Here is a 16,892-nt window from a genome sequence, read left to right on the forward strand (position 1 = left end):
CATTCACACAGATCATAAATTTAAAAAATATTTAAATACACTGAAAATCTCCCTTTCGCCTGGTCTATTAAGCTCTTTTTTCTTTTCCCCAGTAACTAACTAATAAGTACCTAGTTTCTTACGTAGATAGTATTTAGAGCATTCAAGAAAATATGCACATATATATATATTCTCCCTACCTCACTTTTTACATAAGTGAGAACATGATATGTACATTATTCTGTACCCTTGTTTTTTTTAATACAGTAATATATTTTGGATATTTGTTCATATCAGAATATAAAGAGCTTTCTAAATCCTTTTTATAGGTGCATAGAGAACATGTGAATTCTCATTCTGATGGAAATTTATATATTTAACTTATTGGGATCAGTGATCCATCCAACCTGAATCTTTGTCGTTTTGATTGTGGCAGCAAGAAACATTTTGTGTCATCACATGATGGATGCCCTCTGTGAAATATCTGACTTTTTAGTATAATTTTGAAAAGATATAACTCACTTTAAAAGTGAGTTAATTGAGGCACCTGGGTGGCTCAGTCAGTTAAGCGCCCACCTTCAGCTCAGGTCATGATCTTGCGGTTCCTGAGTTCGAGTGCTGCATCAGGCTCTGTGCTGACAGCTCTGAGCCTGGAGTCTGCTTTAGATTCTGTGTCTCCCTCCCTCTCTGTCCCTCCCCTGTTCACGCTCTGTCTCTCAAAAATATTAAACGTTAAAAAAATTTTAAAAATAAAATAAAAATGAATTAATGGCCCAATATTTTATGAACTTATCAAAACTCTTCTCTCTTATTTTCAGTATTAAAAGTATCTTAGAGTCAAAAGTGTGCATAGTTTTATTTCATAGTCTCTAAAGACATACTTTATTTTCTTTGGTTTCAAATAATATCACAATGGTTGGCAAATAATGTTTTTGCATAGTGTTTGATGTTTTACCAAGACCTTTTACATAATTTATTTTTTAATAATTATTTTTATAACGCTTTTTATTTATTTTGAGAGAGAGATAGAGACTGTGAGTAGAGGGGAGACAGAGAGAGAGAGAGAGAGAGAGACATAGAATCCAAAGCAGGCTACAGGCTCCGAGCTCTCAGCACAGAGCCTGACATGGGGCTCAAACTCACGAACCGTGAGATCATGATCTGAACAGATGTCGGATGCCCAACGAACTGAGCCACTCAGGCACCCTGAAATGTTTCTATTTTTTTTAATGTTTCTTTTTGAGAGAGAGAGAGCAGGGGAGGGGCAGAGACAGAGGGAGACACTGAATCTGAAGCAGGCTGCAGGCTCTGAACTGTCAGCACAAAGATCAATGTGGGGCTCAAACTTCTGGACCACAGGATTATGACCTGAGCTGAAGTCGGATGCTTAACTGACCCAGCCACCCAGGTGCCCGCACTGAAATACTTTTAAACAATAGAGAGATAGGATCAATTTTAAGTCACTCCAATTGCGGTGAGGAAATTGGATTGAGACAGGGAAAGAATGGTATTTAATAGTACTTAGAAAATTTGGAGATAATAAAGGCCTGAGGAGGTGAGGACCTGAACAGGGTCCTAAGTATGGAACTAGTAAGGAAAAATGAATGAGAGAGATGCTAAAAGGGAAAAAAGACTGGTTGTGGTGTCTGGGTTTAGAGAGAAACAAATTAAAACAGAACCATAGGTTCCAACTTAGGTTAATGAAAGAATGAATCTAGTTGAAAATCTATTTATTCCAAGTTTGTAGCAATGATGGTACCTCAGAGACTATCCAGAGAAATAGGCACATGAAAAAAGCTGGAGATGTAATGTGGCCATGTAATTGCCTCATGGAGGTAACCGTTGGATAACAGTCAGGATAAATAAATCTCAGATAATATAAGGAAGAGAAAGCAATGACCAAGACCTTCTAGCCTAGATTCTTAATCTGTTTAGTAAGTTTCATTACTTTGATTGTTGTATCAATCTATGAGTTAATGCCAATCTCCTTAAAGTAAAATGAGAAAGATTGTGGTAGTGTAAGTAATCGTTTACGATTTTATGGATAGATTTCACATATCATACATAAGTCATTTCTCTTTATTTAAAAATTTTTTTTAATGTTTATTTATTTTTGAGAGAGAGAGAGAGAGAGAGAGAGAGAGAGAGAGAGAGAGAGAGAGAGAGAGACCAAGCAGGGGAGGGGCAGAGAGAGAAGGAGACACAGAATCTGAAGCAGGTTCTAGACTCCGAGCTGTCAGCATGGAGCTCGATGTGGGCTCAGACTCACAAGCCATGAGATCGTGACCTGGGCCGAAGTTGAATGCTTAATCTACTGAGCCACCCAGGAGTCCCAAGTCACTTCTCTTTAAATAGATAAATGTAATATAGTTCCTGAAGAAATGTTTTTGGGGGAAGATGTTGGAAGGGATGATTGACAGTATGATCCTAAAATTCTTCCAGAAGAATAAGAAGAGAATAAGGAGAAAATAGGAGTTGGAACAGATGTGGTGAAATGAACTTTTTTCCCCTATTTATGTGTGTAAATTGGGACAATTCTTCTGAAAGAATATTGTAAGAGGATTTATTATTAGGATTCCACTGAATTTTGGTTTCGAAAGATAGGCTGCAGTGGAATACTATGTAGTCACTTAAAAATAATACTCCCGGAGTACTATGTTGACAAGGGAAAATGTTCAAAATACATTTTTAAATGAAAAGAAACTTAATATTAAAGAGTATTAAGACCAAAAACCATTAAAATGTAAATAATTAAGCACATGGCATGTACTAATTCTGTAATTGGAAGGAAGGAGGCTAATTGAGAAGTGAGGGTGGGTAGTCAGCTACCCAAATTGTACAGAGGACAGTGAAGGCTAAGATTATTAGATCTGACGAAGGGTGTTGAGAGGTTATGTGCTGTTCTTGTAACAGCAGGAGCATTGCACTCTGCATCAGAATGTTTCACTTGTAGCCTAATGTTCTCTTCCTCATGATCTTGGACAAATCACTTCATCTAAAGGTAAAATACAGGTATATGCACCTAATTATAGATAATAGTACCTGTCCTATATATTTCAGAAGATTTTTTTTGGTGGATATCAAAAGAAATAATATAGAAGTACCCCGTAAGCTATAAAAAGTAATCAAATGTAAAGTAGTATTATTCCAGGAGAGGTGTCAGAGCTTAAAAAATAGAGACTGGGTGATAAAATAGGGGCAACAAATAATAGACTACTTATCTGAGAAGCTCAGTAGTGCAGAATGTAGGGAAGTAGAATAATAGGTAGGCATGACGGTAGGATAGAGGAATGGAAACAGTAAGGGAGCAGAGGAGAAAATACGTTAAATAGCCAATAATCAAGTAACAAATAATTAGTGAGTACATTTGGTGTGCACAGTGAAGATTGCAGAAGTATTATAGCACAAGGGTCTTGTGCTCACAGACAGAAGATTTTGGTGAGATAAGAGAAAAAAGACTTACATTTAGAAGGTAGTATACTAGATCATGTGGCACCAGCCATAAGATCTGTAAGAACTTAAGTATAATAAGAAGAATATATCTTACATATACTGGTATTATGCGATTATTATATATAATGCTATATCAGAATGAACTATGATGAACTGGGGAAGCCCAAAAGAGCAGATGGACCTTGAACTGGTTGCTGGACTGGGGATGAGGTAGGGAGAGAATTTAAATGTACATTCTAGATGAGGAGACCAGCCTGCCCAGAGGATACATGTGAGGATGACTTACAAGTCTGTGAGGAATAAAGTAGAAAGGATTCATATTATGGATACATTTGGGAATGCACAAAATCTGAAAGGTGAACTACCTACTTTATAACATTGCAAATTGCAATACAGCTGAGTTTAAGTCTTTCCCCAAATGCATAATGGAATTACTACTAACTTCCCTTCTGCTATCATGTTTTTAGGTGTCTGTTTCTAGGAAGAAAACTTTTACGTGAATGCAAAGGCAGTGTCAGCACACTTGGTACCTAGAAAGTACAGTCATCACAGTAAGGGGTTATAAATCCATATTCCAAAGTGCTAACTTAAGATTGATCACACTGTTAGAGAATAGATATGGGTTTTTCCTAAACAGAATAAGTAACTACTTAAAGTGATAGGAAGGATAGTTACCCTCTTAAAAAAGCTTTCTAGGATCTTTTACAGCATCAGAAATTCCTATCATTAAGACATTCTTTTGTATTACCTATACTAGGCTACCTTTAAAGTATTGTTATTAAATAAAGAGGAAACTGACATGGGGGGAGCAAAACTGTCTTATGTTAACATTGGTTCCCAATTATTAAAAAAATAACAATTCTATCAGCAGATTAATTAGCTGTTACTTGTGTATGCCAAGGTTCTCAACTCTAAGTAGAAGAGAATCAATATAAGACAAATGAAGTTTAATAAAGGAAGAGGAATGTGGTATATATTCACGATGGAGTACTACATGGCAATGAGAGGGAATGACATATGGCCCTTTGTAGGAAAGTGGATGGACCTTGAGGGTGTCATGCTGAGTGAAGTAAGCCAGGCAGAGAAGGACAGAAACCATATGTTTGCACTCATAGGTCTAGCAGGAAACCAGGAGAGACCTAATGGAGAACCAGGGGGAGTGGAGGAGGGAGAGAGAGTTGGGGAGAGAGAGGGATGCAAAACTTGAGAGACTATTGAATGCTGAGAATGAACTGAGGGTTGAGGGGGAAGGGGGAGGGGGGGAAAGAGGTGGTGGTGATGGTGGAGGGCACTTAAGGGGAAGAGCACTGGGTGTTGTATGGAAAACAATTTGACAATAAAATTTATGGGGAAAAAAAAGGGAAAAAAAATAAAGGAAGAGGAAAGAGGCAGATTTGAAGTGGCCATGACTAGGAGAAGCAGAGAGACCATTGGACACATACAGAAAGGATGTAGGAAACTTGAGAAGCAGAGATAGATGGACAGAAGGAGATAGATCTCAAGGCTTAATTTCTACTATGAGTTTGCTTTGTAAGTGATCTATTTTGTATATGTAAAATGAGAGTTAGATGCATATGTACCTCAAGAGAGTAAAGGTGAATGCTTAAAAAATGCTAGGTATCTATACTATTTTTTTTGAATGATGGTTTAAGATAATTGTTTAGAATTTGCATCTAAACTGAAAATATTTTCTCCTAATAGAAGTTAATGAGCTTGCAAACGCCTTAAACAAAGTCACCAATGAAAACATTGATGTTGATGATGTCAAACCTACACTGAAAGGCCTGGGGATTTATTTGCCAGAGGAAGAATTACAGGAGGCACTTGCATCCATTCCTCTTGATAGTAAGTATTCCTTTTTCTGAATCATTTATTACACATCAAACTTGTGTTCACTTTCACTCATAAATCCACAAAGCTGATTGATTAGGAATCAAATGTAATGAGTTCAACATTAGATTTTTCCCTATTAGGCGTGAGTGAGAATTTGTTTTGGATTATTTTCATATTCAATTATCCTAGGAATATATAATCTTCCTCTCTTCTTCCCATTTCTCTGCCTCCTGAGGTTTGAATCATACATTTTTATTGGACAGGAGCTTTGAAGCCTTCTCAAACTCATGAAATATAGGGCCAACCCTTAGTGTGGTGACACATACTTACCAGTTTGGTTTCCCCACAGTCTTCAAAGGGCTATACTGGTGTTTTTGGAATCCTGCCAGTGGGGTGTTTAGCTTACATACAAAGCAAAGGGGAATTTTTTTCTTCTTAAGTTCCAAATATATGGTTAATAAAAACAAAAGACTGCACACTTTATTAATATATCTTTGCTTATAGGTATATATAGTCTTCATTGGGTATTTCGGTTGAGTTTGGTTTATAGTATTTGTAGTGAATATCTTCTTCCCTCATAACATAGTGATAGTAGGAGTTGTAATGCTGAAAAATTAAGAGAATGTTATATTAGAGAGAAAACATACCTAAAAAATGGTACCAAGTGGTTAAAATATGTGTAAAATCCATAAGACACTCATTGGCTCTATAACAAAAATGACCACAAGCGTTATCATAATCATATTCCTTTTCATATTCTGAGATGTGTTTAGCAGAATCAGTGTTAGAAAACGTGACTAACTTGGTTCTGAAGATTTAGTAAGCATGCATATCTTTTGACCTCATCTTTTTGTATCTTTGGATTAAAGATCGTTCATTTCTTGATGTTGCATTTTCAGATGAGGGGAAAGTGAACTTAAAAGATTGCCTGACTCAGTTAATGAAAATACCATATTTTACACAAGTTTCAAGTAAGTGAGAATTTTTTAATAATAAAAGTTTTGAGTGGAATTTTTTAGTTTTGATTATATACATTTGTGCAATTTTCTAATAGTAAAGCATATCATGCATATAACAAATGTACTTTGGATGATGAATCAATAAGGGATCCTAGTCCTGACCTTTTTTTGACTTAAATTTTATGAAATTATATTATTTTTCCATCTCTCAAAAAGGATTAACTCAGTGTTAATAGCTGACTGAATAAGGAAGCTATAAGAAGGATGAGATCATGCCATTTGAGACAGCATGGGTGGACCTAGAGGGTATTATGCTAAGTGAAATACATCAGACAGAGAAAGATCAGTACCATACGAGTCCATTTATAAGTGGAATCTAAAAAAAGCCAAACAGGAGCACCTAGCTGGCTTAGTTGGTAGGGCATGTGACTCTTGATCTTAAGGTTTTAAGTTCAAGCCCGTATTGGGCATAGAGATTACCTAAAAATACAAAGAAGAGTTATAAATAAGTAAATAAAGCCAAATGAACAAAAAATAAATAAACAAAGAGCAGAATCAGACCTATAAATATAGAGAACAACTTGATGGTTGCCAGAAGGCCTGAGGGTGTTAAGGGTTGAGCAAAAAAGGGTGAAGGCAGGAGGGGGACACTGGCCTCCAGGTATGAAATGAGTTGTCACAGGAATAAAAGGCACAACATAAAGAATACAGTCAATGATATTGTAATAGTGATGTAATGGGACAGATGGTGATTACGTTTGTGGTGAACAGAGCATAAGGTATGAACTCGTTAAATCACTAAGTTGTACACCTGGAGCTAATGCAACATTGTGTGTTAGCTATACTGGAAAAAAATCATTGTTCCTTTTTCTTTTTTTATCCTATTTGTATACCTTTATAAAAATGGGATTTTTATCATGAGATGATTAACTATTGAAACATGTAGGACAATGTTGAAACATACAGGCTTCCTCCATATTATGTGAGGGGTATCCTTCCCATTACCACAGCCTTAGCCATGAGACATTGAATGTCTCTTGGTCTGGTTTTAATGTGTTCAGTGAATTGATGTCTTTAACTGTGAGATGTCTGTGATATCTGTGGAACTTCTGGGTCTCCTTGGAGCAGCCCATGTTCTTGAGATTAATTGAAATGGCTTAATTTCCTCTAAATTTTAATTTCCAAGATTGAAACTAAACAAAATTCACAAGGCCTAATCTACAAAAATGAAATTATTCTGCAGTGCATAGGTGTTCAGGATGTAACCAAAATGGTATGTTTTTTCAACTGACAAAATATTTTGTCTTTAATCTTTGGTTTTCTGAATGGGACCTATAAAACTCTCCTAAGTATGTGTTTTAAAAGCAAATCTCTTACAAGATTAATGTTTTGATATGATAGTGTTTATCACAATACATTTAAAATTTCCTTCTTTCTTGAACAATGTAAACATGATATTTTCAGAAATGAATGTTACCTTTTTTTCCCCCTTTTTTCTTTTGGTATTGATCCTTCCATTGTTTGGGGGACTTTTTGTGTGTATGTGTTGGATACATCCAAGTATCCACTGAATGAAAAAAGTTAAGAATAGTCACATCAAACTGTGGCAGGTAATTTAATTTTTGGGAAGAGAATTGCTAGAATTACATTTATGATTAGTTATCCTAGCTTTAATGGAAATCTCAGCCTCTGATATGCCAGAGATGAGTATAAGCAGATGTCCTGATATTTCTTTTTATGTAATCATTCCTCAGTCTCAAATTAAATATTTGCAATGACTTGTTTAGCCTAGTGGCTAAACATTCTATGAAATCAGATATGCTAGACTTCACACTTGGCTTCACATTTCATAACTGTGTATGCTCTAAGGCCGGGTTTCCTTATCTGTGAGATAAAGGAAATATTGGTAACAACTTCACAGAATCTGTGTATAAAAATGAAATGGTGTACATAAAGCACTTAACACAGTGCTTAGCAAGCTCAGATTGAATATTTAATAAGTCGTAGCAGTAATAGTACTACTAGCAGTAATTCTTGTTATTCAGGACTCACTGAATATTGCATATTTTTAAATTTCATACATTGCATTTTTTTTGAATATAGAAAAAAATGACCTCTTAAAAGCTCTGACTGCCATTAGGAAAAATAAGGTCACTCCTGATGACATAGGCTCTATGATGAAAAGTATAGGAGTTTCATTACCCCAAGACATGATTCAGAGATCCCTGGAGAATGTGGCTATCACGGGTGAGTATTTAATGTTTCTAGGTATCCTTTATCTTAGCTGACATGCATGTGTTTGAACTTTTCAAGAGTTCTTAAAGAGTTTATCTACTTCATGGATTATCTGAGTCTCTTTTCTACCTACTACCCAGTTGGGTTTTATGTATTTTCAGTAGCGTCGTACAAAGGAGGATCTGCAGGGCGTGAGTATATGTGTCTGAATGATATGCATGAGTCTGTCTTTTTGACTGAATATATAAAATAGAAAACGTTTTTCAGTATAGCAATTATACTATAGTTGCCAACCTCTGATCATATTTTTTGTTCTCTGACATGCATTTTTTTCTTTCAGAGAATGGGAAAGTGAATTTAGAAGAGTTTATTGGCAATTTAGTCAATTCAGGATTTTCGTCTCTACCTGAAAGAATTTTCAGTTGAATTGAGATAGCTAATGATATGTGGGTTGTAGATCTCTTGGAAAAATCCCAGCTAGATTTTAAACTGATTTACCACTGGCATAATTTTCTAATATTTTACTTTCCTCCATACATGTTAAATGTGTATGTAGCACAACTGGAAGAGAACATGCCCTTTAGAGAGTTCTAGTTACCTCTTCTGCCTAGTCTGAGACTAGAGTCTTGGCTGCAGTTATCATTTCCCTAAGGACCTTGTGAAGAAAAAGTCATATTAATTAAAATGACTAAACTAGCACTTGGAATTACACTGTTTGCAAGTTATTCTACTTTAACTCAAGTGTTAATTGTGTGAGATATAGTAACATGATAAATAGTGGGTTCCTGATACTGATTTGCAAGAAGTCTTCATTAAAAACTTGTAAAACTTTTGTTACTATTAGAATTTTTCTTCAGGTTTGTTTCTTCTTCTTTTGTTATTTGAGCACTGTTTTCTTTGGTTATTTCTTAGTATTGGCTCCATGTTTCCCACCCCCCCCCCAAGTTTCTGTTTATACATTAACTCAAAGTTTAATTTTAGCACAATATTTGTCAATTTTAATGTTAAGGACCCTTCATTTGGTTTGCATAGTATTTCTGTAATCTTAGGCCTCTGAATTCTCTGATAGCTGCCCTTTCTTGCCACTATGGTGCTGAAAAGGAAGGGATGATTTACATTTTGCACATTTAAGTCAGAAGAGTATTTCTGACACCACGCCAAAATTATACACAAATTCAAACCACTTCATATTGTCCATTTTTAAGTGCCCTCTCTGGTTGCAGAAGTTCAGAGTTTGCTTCTTTGACCATTTCTACCTACTTTTAGTTAAGCACACATATGTAGCTTTGGTAAGCAAAAAATATTTATGAAGAGATGTTTTGTAGAAATGCCTGAGATCAAGACCTGAGCTGAGATCAAGAGTCAGACACTTGAGGTGACTGGGTAGCTCAGTGGGTTAAGTGGCCAACTTTGGCTCAGGTCATGATCTCGTGGCTGGTGGGTTTGAACCCTGTGTCAGGCTCTGTGCTGACAGCTCAGAGCCTGGAGCCTGCTTCAGATTCTGTGTCTCCCTCTCTTTCTGTCCTTCCTCCACTCACACTCTGTCTCTCAAAAAATGAATAAATGTTAAAAATTTTAAACAAAAAGAGTCAGATGCTTAATTAATTGAGCTACCCAGGCATCCCTAGAAATGCCTTTTTTGAGGCAACTTCCTAATAATCTATATCAACTGCTTTTGAGAACTGGTGTTAAAAATAGCCATATCAAGAGTGTCACGATATCTCCTGAAGATGTTGCCCAGTAGATTATCTAGTGATGAATACGAAAAGTGACTTAAAATTGAGTTTCTTTCTTTCTTTCTTTCTTTCTTTCTTTCTTTCTTTCTTTCTTTCTTTCTTTTTCTTTCTTTCTCTCTCTCTCTCTCTCTCTCTCTCTCTCTCTCTCTCTCTCTCTCTCTCTTTCTTTCTTTCTTTCTTTCTTTCTTTCATCATTTTTTAGAGAGGGAGAGGGGGCACATGTGCTCACCAGCGGGGGATGGGCTGAGGGAGAGGGAGAAAGACTCTTAAGCAGGCTTGGTCATGGAGCCTGATGTGGCTCTTGATCTTATGATCTATCATGAGATCATGACCTGAGCTGAAATCAAGAGTTTGATGCTTAACTGACTGAGCCACCCAGGCACCCCTTGAAATTTAATAGCAGAAAAAATGCTGTCTCTTCCCAAGACCAGTGTGCTCCTTTGTACAGATAAAAACTGGAGTTGTCCTTTAGGCCTAGTTTCCAGGAAGTTTCAGATCTAAACTTAATATTTGATCACAGTTAGCTATGTTGGCTTTGTTACCACCTTTTCCTCATGTGTTTATCATGCTCAAATTTCCAATTATGATTGTTGTATTTTCTATTTTTCCATTAAATTTTGTCAGTTCTGTTATATATTTTTAGACTTTCTAGTTTGACTCATCTGCATTTTTGATTGTTATGTCTTCCTGATGAACTGGCTGGCAGAGAAGACAGAATGTATCATTTTGGAAGAGAATTCACTTTTTCCTCTGAGTACAAGCTGAAAATTGGTTCCCCATTCTATGGCTATATGACTTTTATTTACCACATTTTCAATATTGACTCCTAACTGTTCCCTCAATATCAGCGAGTAACACTTCGTGTCTAATATCATATGGGCTGTACTACTTTAAGTGTTCCTGGGCTTAGCCATATTCTCTGTGAAATGATCAAACAAACATGTTTTTATTTCTGATAGAATAACTTAAAGTGTACATCTGAATACATGTCAAAAGACTCTTCTTTTCACACTGAAATAGAAAATAACAATGTGAAGATAATAGGAAGTATTTTTCTTAAATTGAAAATCATTAGCATTTCCCCTTCTCATAGCTTTTTTTCCCCTATTTTCCTTTTTTCTCCTAGGCAGTGGGGTTGATGACAGCACACTAGACACGTTTTTAGGAAACATGAAGATGGAGATGTCAGGTAAAGGATTGTGTAAGATTCTGAAGACCTGTCAGGTGAAGGTGACATATACATAGACATGGTTCACGTGGTGACATGTTCTTTTTTAATGTAAACTGCTTAGATGTAAGATTCACATAGAAAGAACCATAGAAAATGATAGAAGTAATAAAAAAATTACCTTATGTGTTATGCTTTAGGCTTTCTTCCTTGAGAATAAATTTTATGGTTTCTAAAAGTTTCATTTGGGAGGTGTGGAAGAAAGATGGGAAAGTATTTGCTATGTTAGTACTTTAGATCCAAACTTATGTTTATAGGAATATTTTGGCAACCTTTCTGGGATCACTGATTTAAAAAGCATCATTAAGATCCCATAATATTATACTTATTATTTAAAAAATTTTTTAATGTTTATTTATTTTTGAGAGATAGAGACAGAGCATGAGCCAGGGAGGGGTAGAGAGAGAGGGAGACACAGAATCTGAAGCAGGCTCCAGGTTCTGAGCTGTCAGCAGAGCCTGATGTGGGGCTCAAACGCATGAACCACAAGGTCATAATTTGAACTGATGTCAGACACTTAACCAACTGAATCATCCAGGCACCCCAAGTTCCCACAGTATTCTATATATTGTGCTAGACACTGAGAATATAGAATTTAATGAGACGTTATTAGGGCTTTTCAGAAGATTATAATCTAGCAGGAAAGCAGATTGGCCTTCTCATGACCAGGTGCCCAAAAGACACAATGGAAACTTCCTAAGAGTCAGAGCAAGTCCAAGGACCCAGGGAACTGCTCCAGGGCGGGAGCGTCCTAAGCTGCCACCATTACCATGTATAGTTGGTCCAATCTGTCAAGAAAGTCCTGGCACACAACGTTCTATTACTTAAACTTTTAAAAAAATTTTTTCCTCCCTTCTCCTTTTTAAAATGCTGTTCTGCACTTTGAAAACAGAATCAAGATATTATCAAGAGTCAACTTCTCTGAAGAAAAGAATTTCTATAGAACAAACACAGCTATATTACACTACTATTATATAGCTCAAAATAGGAAAAAATTGACAAATACAAGTTTGGTTTTTTTTTACAATGTTAAAAGTAGGAGTTTCAGCCTTATAAAAAGAACATTTTTATGCAAAGGAGTAAGATGCATTATTCTTATTTAAAGAAACACTGACAAATTCTTTAGCTTGCAAACCTAATAAAAAAAATCAAAATGTTGAAAATTGTGGAACAACCCAACCATTAAGCAATTTGTCTACTATTTTTATATGATTACAAAATGTGAGGGGTGCCTCGGCGGCTCAGTCAGTTAAGTGTCTGACTTCAGTTCAGGTCATGATCTCGCAGTCGACGAGTTTGAGCCCTGCTTCGGGCTCTGTGCTGACAGCTCAGAGCCTGGAGCCTGCTTCAGATTCTGTGTCTCTTTTTCTCTCCGCCCCTCCCCCTCTCATGCTCTGTCTCTCTCAAAAATGAATAAATGTTAAAAAAAAATCAAAATGTGAAAAAGAAAAGCCCTTATCTTGCCCTCCCCCTTTTGGTGATATGATCATACCTGAGACAGTCACAAGGTTGACCAAGGCGGGTGATGAGTGAACAATGAGAACCACAGTAAGGACCAGACAGTGTTCCACAAGCAAGGGGAGCCTGAAAGAGGAAAGGCCTCACTGACACCGACAGGGGACTGTATGTGAAGGAAACAGGACTGAATTAATCAGTGTGTAAAAAATAGAATTAGACAGGGAAGACGACTGCTTGTGTCTCAGACCCCCAAGTTTGCAGAGAAGTGGGAATAGAGGTGAAGTAGTCCTAACATGGGCTTTATAGACCAGGACAGGTGATAAAGCATTCTGAATGGAAATATTGGTGTGTGGGGTATGGACCTGGTGTGGGGCAGCATAGAAAGGAATATAAAGCAGCTTCAACCAGGTAGGTTACTATAGTTCAGGAGTCAGAACAGAGGTGACCATCATTATGATAGTATGTCTGCTCTGATCCTCCTTTTCATCGCTTCATGCTGGCATTCTCTGAAGGACCTCCCTTTTCATCAGCATTTTATCTTGCCTTCCGCACTGGCACTTGTTAGGCACCTCGTCTCCGCTGTCAGGTGCTTTGAGCTTTTGGCTCATTTCACTAACCTCTCTATTCCTTTCACTGTGGCTCAGGAAATGTTTTGCTATTCTTTTGTTGCGATGCTGGGACTGTGGAAAATTTCATGGCTGTTGCAGACTCATCTTTCTGGGATATCTGTGCTCCCATTTCCTTCTCTACTTTCCCCTTGTGGTGGTTTGTCAGGAAAGTCTGTAAGTCTTGCTGCCTTCCAGGGCTCCCAATAGACTATTAAGCACAGTCCCCCTTTTTCTTGGTGGATTTGCACAATTGGAAGAGGCAGTTCAATAAAGGTCATTAGAAGTGTTGTTAGGTAACAAGGAAAAAAAAGGTGATATACCCCTACCTCCATACATCAGAAGAATGAATATGTCAACTTTCCATCATCTTCTAAAAGGGAACTCATTCTGAGTCCTGAAAGATACTACAAAACTTGAATTCTGATTTTTTGTTAATTATATATTTCCAAGTGCCTGATTTTGTGACTGATTTATTATCTCTCAGAAATAAGAAACTTCATTGATTCTTGATAGCTTTCTTTTTTCTATTCTTTATATTTATTTGGAGTGAAATTAGATTGCACTTAGGCCAATACATACAACATCCCTAAACTGCTGTATTTACATTAACAATTTTATAAAATTCACTGTATGTATGTACCTTTGTGACCTACTTGTTTCTTACTTTACAGCTGATAAAAAAGTGAACAAGAAGAATGGGATAAAAGATAGGAGGTCATCTATTGGTGAGTAAAAAATTTAATTCATTCATCATTTATTTAACAGATATTTAATGAATAACTAGGTGATGCTATTTTAAGTACTAGAGATATGAATAAATATAATCAACCTTTAAAACTTATAGTAGTATCTGTGATAAATTCATTTTATATATTTTGCCACTTTTTGAAAAACAATGTATATTAGATTGTTTAAAAACTAAACCCAAAATTCAATGAAGAAAGTCAATTTACATTTATTAGTCAAAGTCAATTATTTATATATCTGCCCCAAGGAGAACTTTCTGAAGAAAATATATGAAAGTAATTTTGTGACCTTAGGGTAGAAAAACATTTCTTACGTGACCAAGAGTTCTAAGCATGAAATTTTTTAAATGATTAAATTGAACCTCATTAAGATTGATAACTTCTTTTTCTGAAAGACACAGTTAAAAAAAATAAAAGGCAAGTCATAGACTGGGAGAATATATTTGCAAAACTTAGGACCAATATCCAGAATATCAAGAACTTTTACAACTCAGTCATAAGAAGATAAACCAATAAAAGTGGGCAAAAGACTTGAGCAGACATTTCACAAAAGATATATAAATGGCCAAAGACTCCATGAAAGGATGCTGAACTTTATTAGTCATCAGAGTAATGCAGTTTATTTTTTTCATATAGTTTATTGTCAAGTTGGTTTCCATATAACACCCAGTGCTCTTCCCCACAAGTGCCCTCCCTTATGACCATCACCCCCCTTCCCTGTTCCCCCTCCCCCTTCAGCCCTTAGTTTGTTTTCAGTATTCAAGAGTCTCTCATGATTTGCCTCCCTCCCTCTCCCTGACTCTTTTCCCCCTTCCTCTCCCCATGGTCCTCTGCCAGGTTTCTCCTGTTAGACCTATGAGTGAAAACGTATGGTATCTGTCCTTCTGTGCCTGACTTACTTCACTTAGCATGACACCCTCGAGGTCATCCACTTGGCTACAAATGGCCAGATGTCATTCTTTCTCATTGCCATGTAGTATTCCATTGTATATATAGACCAAATCATTAGGGTATACTGCTTTCCATCCCTTAGAATAGCAAAAGTTAAAAAGACCAACAGGACCACGTATTAGCAATAGCATGGAGCTACTGTAACTCACACAATTGCTAAGAGGGTATTCTAACCACCATGGAGATCAGTATGGCAGTTTCTTAAAAAGCTGAACATAAATTTACAATAAGACCCGGCATTTTTCCAAGGTAAATGAATGTCCATGTTCACAAAAATATTTGTGCATGAATATCCATAGCAGCTTTATTCACAATCACTAAAATTGGGAATGATTCCAGTGTTCACCGACCCATGGAGGAATAAACAAAGTGTGGTGCTTGTGCTTAATGTTGCGTTTGGTTAATGGGGGAAAAGAAATATATAGGCAAAAACTGGAATTGAAAACTTGATTAGGAGGGTAGGATTATCAGATTAGGGAGGGTGCTTTCTGAGGACTAAGTGCTCATGGTCAGTTTTAAGAATATTAATGCAAATGATTGTGCGCTTTTCTTTTTAAATTTATTGTACCTTTTTTTTTTTTTTGAGAGAGAGCACACACGTAAGCAGGGAAGGGGCAGAGGGGGAGAGAGAGGGAATATTTTAAGCAGACTTCATGCTCAGCACAGAGCCTGATGGGGGCTGGATTCCACTACTCCAGGATCATGACCTGAGCCAAAATCAAGAGTCAGATGCTTAACTGACTGAGCCACCAGGCCCCCCGGGGCTGCTTTTAAATTGTACCCCAGCAGCCTGGTTGATTTGGTGGAATGGAGCAAGTGTTCATTTAGGACTCTGGCAGCTGCAGTTCTCTATCTCAGACTAACTTTGTGACTTGAGGCACATTTCTTGACTTTTCTGAGCCTCAGTTTCTTTGTTTCTTAAAAAGTCGTGACTTTTCTAGAAGTTTGAGATAAATGGTATATGAAAACACCCCTCACAGTACACGGTTTAGCAGACAGTCGTTAAGTTCAGTTTTCCTTCCTTCCCTGAGTGAAAGGGGGCAGATTAGAGAGGTCAGGGGATCAAATAAAAAGGATGGGTTTGCAGGAGGATCCTTTTAAATCTTTAAGTTTCTGTTCTAATGCTGTAAATAGAATTTAACATCTTAGTACTTTATTTTAAAAAATTTTTTAATTTATTTTTGAGAGAGAGAGACAGCGTGAGCAGGGGAAGGTCAAGAGAGAGGGAGACACAGAATGCTAAGCGTGCTTCAGGCTCCGAGAGCTGTCAGCACAGAGCCCAATGTGGGGCTTGAATTCAGCCGAAGTCGGACGCTTAATGACTGAGCCACCCAGGTGCCCCAACATCTTAGTACTTTAAAAGAACATTGTACGGGAACCTGGTGGGCTCAGGTATAAAGCATCTGACTTCAGCTCAGGTCCTGATCTCACAGCTCGGCTCCTGAGCTCGAGCCCTGCATTGGGAAGCCCCTGCTCATCCCCTCCTGGGATTTTCTCTCTGCCCCTTATTCACTTGTGTGCTCTCTCTCTCTCCCTCTCTGTCTCCCTCTCAAAAAAAGAACATTGTACTGTTTTAAGAGTACTCATTCCTTAATGTTTTTATGATGTGGGGAGGGAGGAGAGATATATAATCGTAGTAAAAATCATGGGGAATTGTTGATTTCTTATGACCTGTTTCACTGTTAAGAATTTCATACGTTTTTTTT

At 36.9% G+C, this 16,892-nt stretch overlaps 2 protein-coding genes across 2 annotated transcripts in view; both read left to right on the forward strand.

Moving 5' to 3' along the window:
- The window catches only part of EFCAB13 (EF-hand calcium binding domain 13), a 125,225-nt gene extending 124,821 nt beyond the window's left edge, over positions 1-404 (forward strand). Inside the window, exon 33 of the mRNA XM_029927959.1 lies at positions 309-404. Coding sequence (XP_029783819.1) covers positions 309-316 — 8 coding nt within the window. The 3' untranslated portion in view covers positions 317-404. The remainder of the gene's footprint in view (positions 1-308) is intronic.
- A 3,528-nt stretch (positions 405-3,932) lies between these two features.
- LOC115281646 overlaps positions 3,933-16,892 on the forward strand; it is a 138,891-nt gene continuing 125,931 nt past the window's right edge. Inside the window, exons 1-6 of the mRNA XM_029927064.1 lie at positions 3,933-3,969; positions 5,134-5,277; positions 6,165-6,236; positions 8,328-8,471; positions 11,322-11,384; positions 14,161-14,214. Of these exons, the coding sequence (XP_029782924.1) occupies positions 3,933-3,969; positions 5,134-5,277; positions 6,165-6,236; positions 8,328-8,471; positions 11,322-11,384; positions 14,161-14,214 (514 nt within the window). The remainder of the gene's footprint in view (positions 3,970-5,133; positions 5,278-6,164; positions 6,237-8,327; positions 8,472-11,321; positions 11,385-14,160; positions 14,215-16,892) is intronic.

The sequence above is a fragment of the Suricata suricatta genome, chromosome 17 (assembly GCF_006229205.1).
Source record: "Suricata suricatta isolate VVHF042 chromosome 17, meerkat_22Aug2017_6uvM2_HiC, whole genome shotgun sequence".
In the NCBI taxonomy this organism is placed as follows: domain Eukaryota; kingdom Metazoa; phylum Chordata; class Mammalia; order Carnivora; family Herpestidae; genus Suricata; species Suricata suricatta.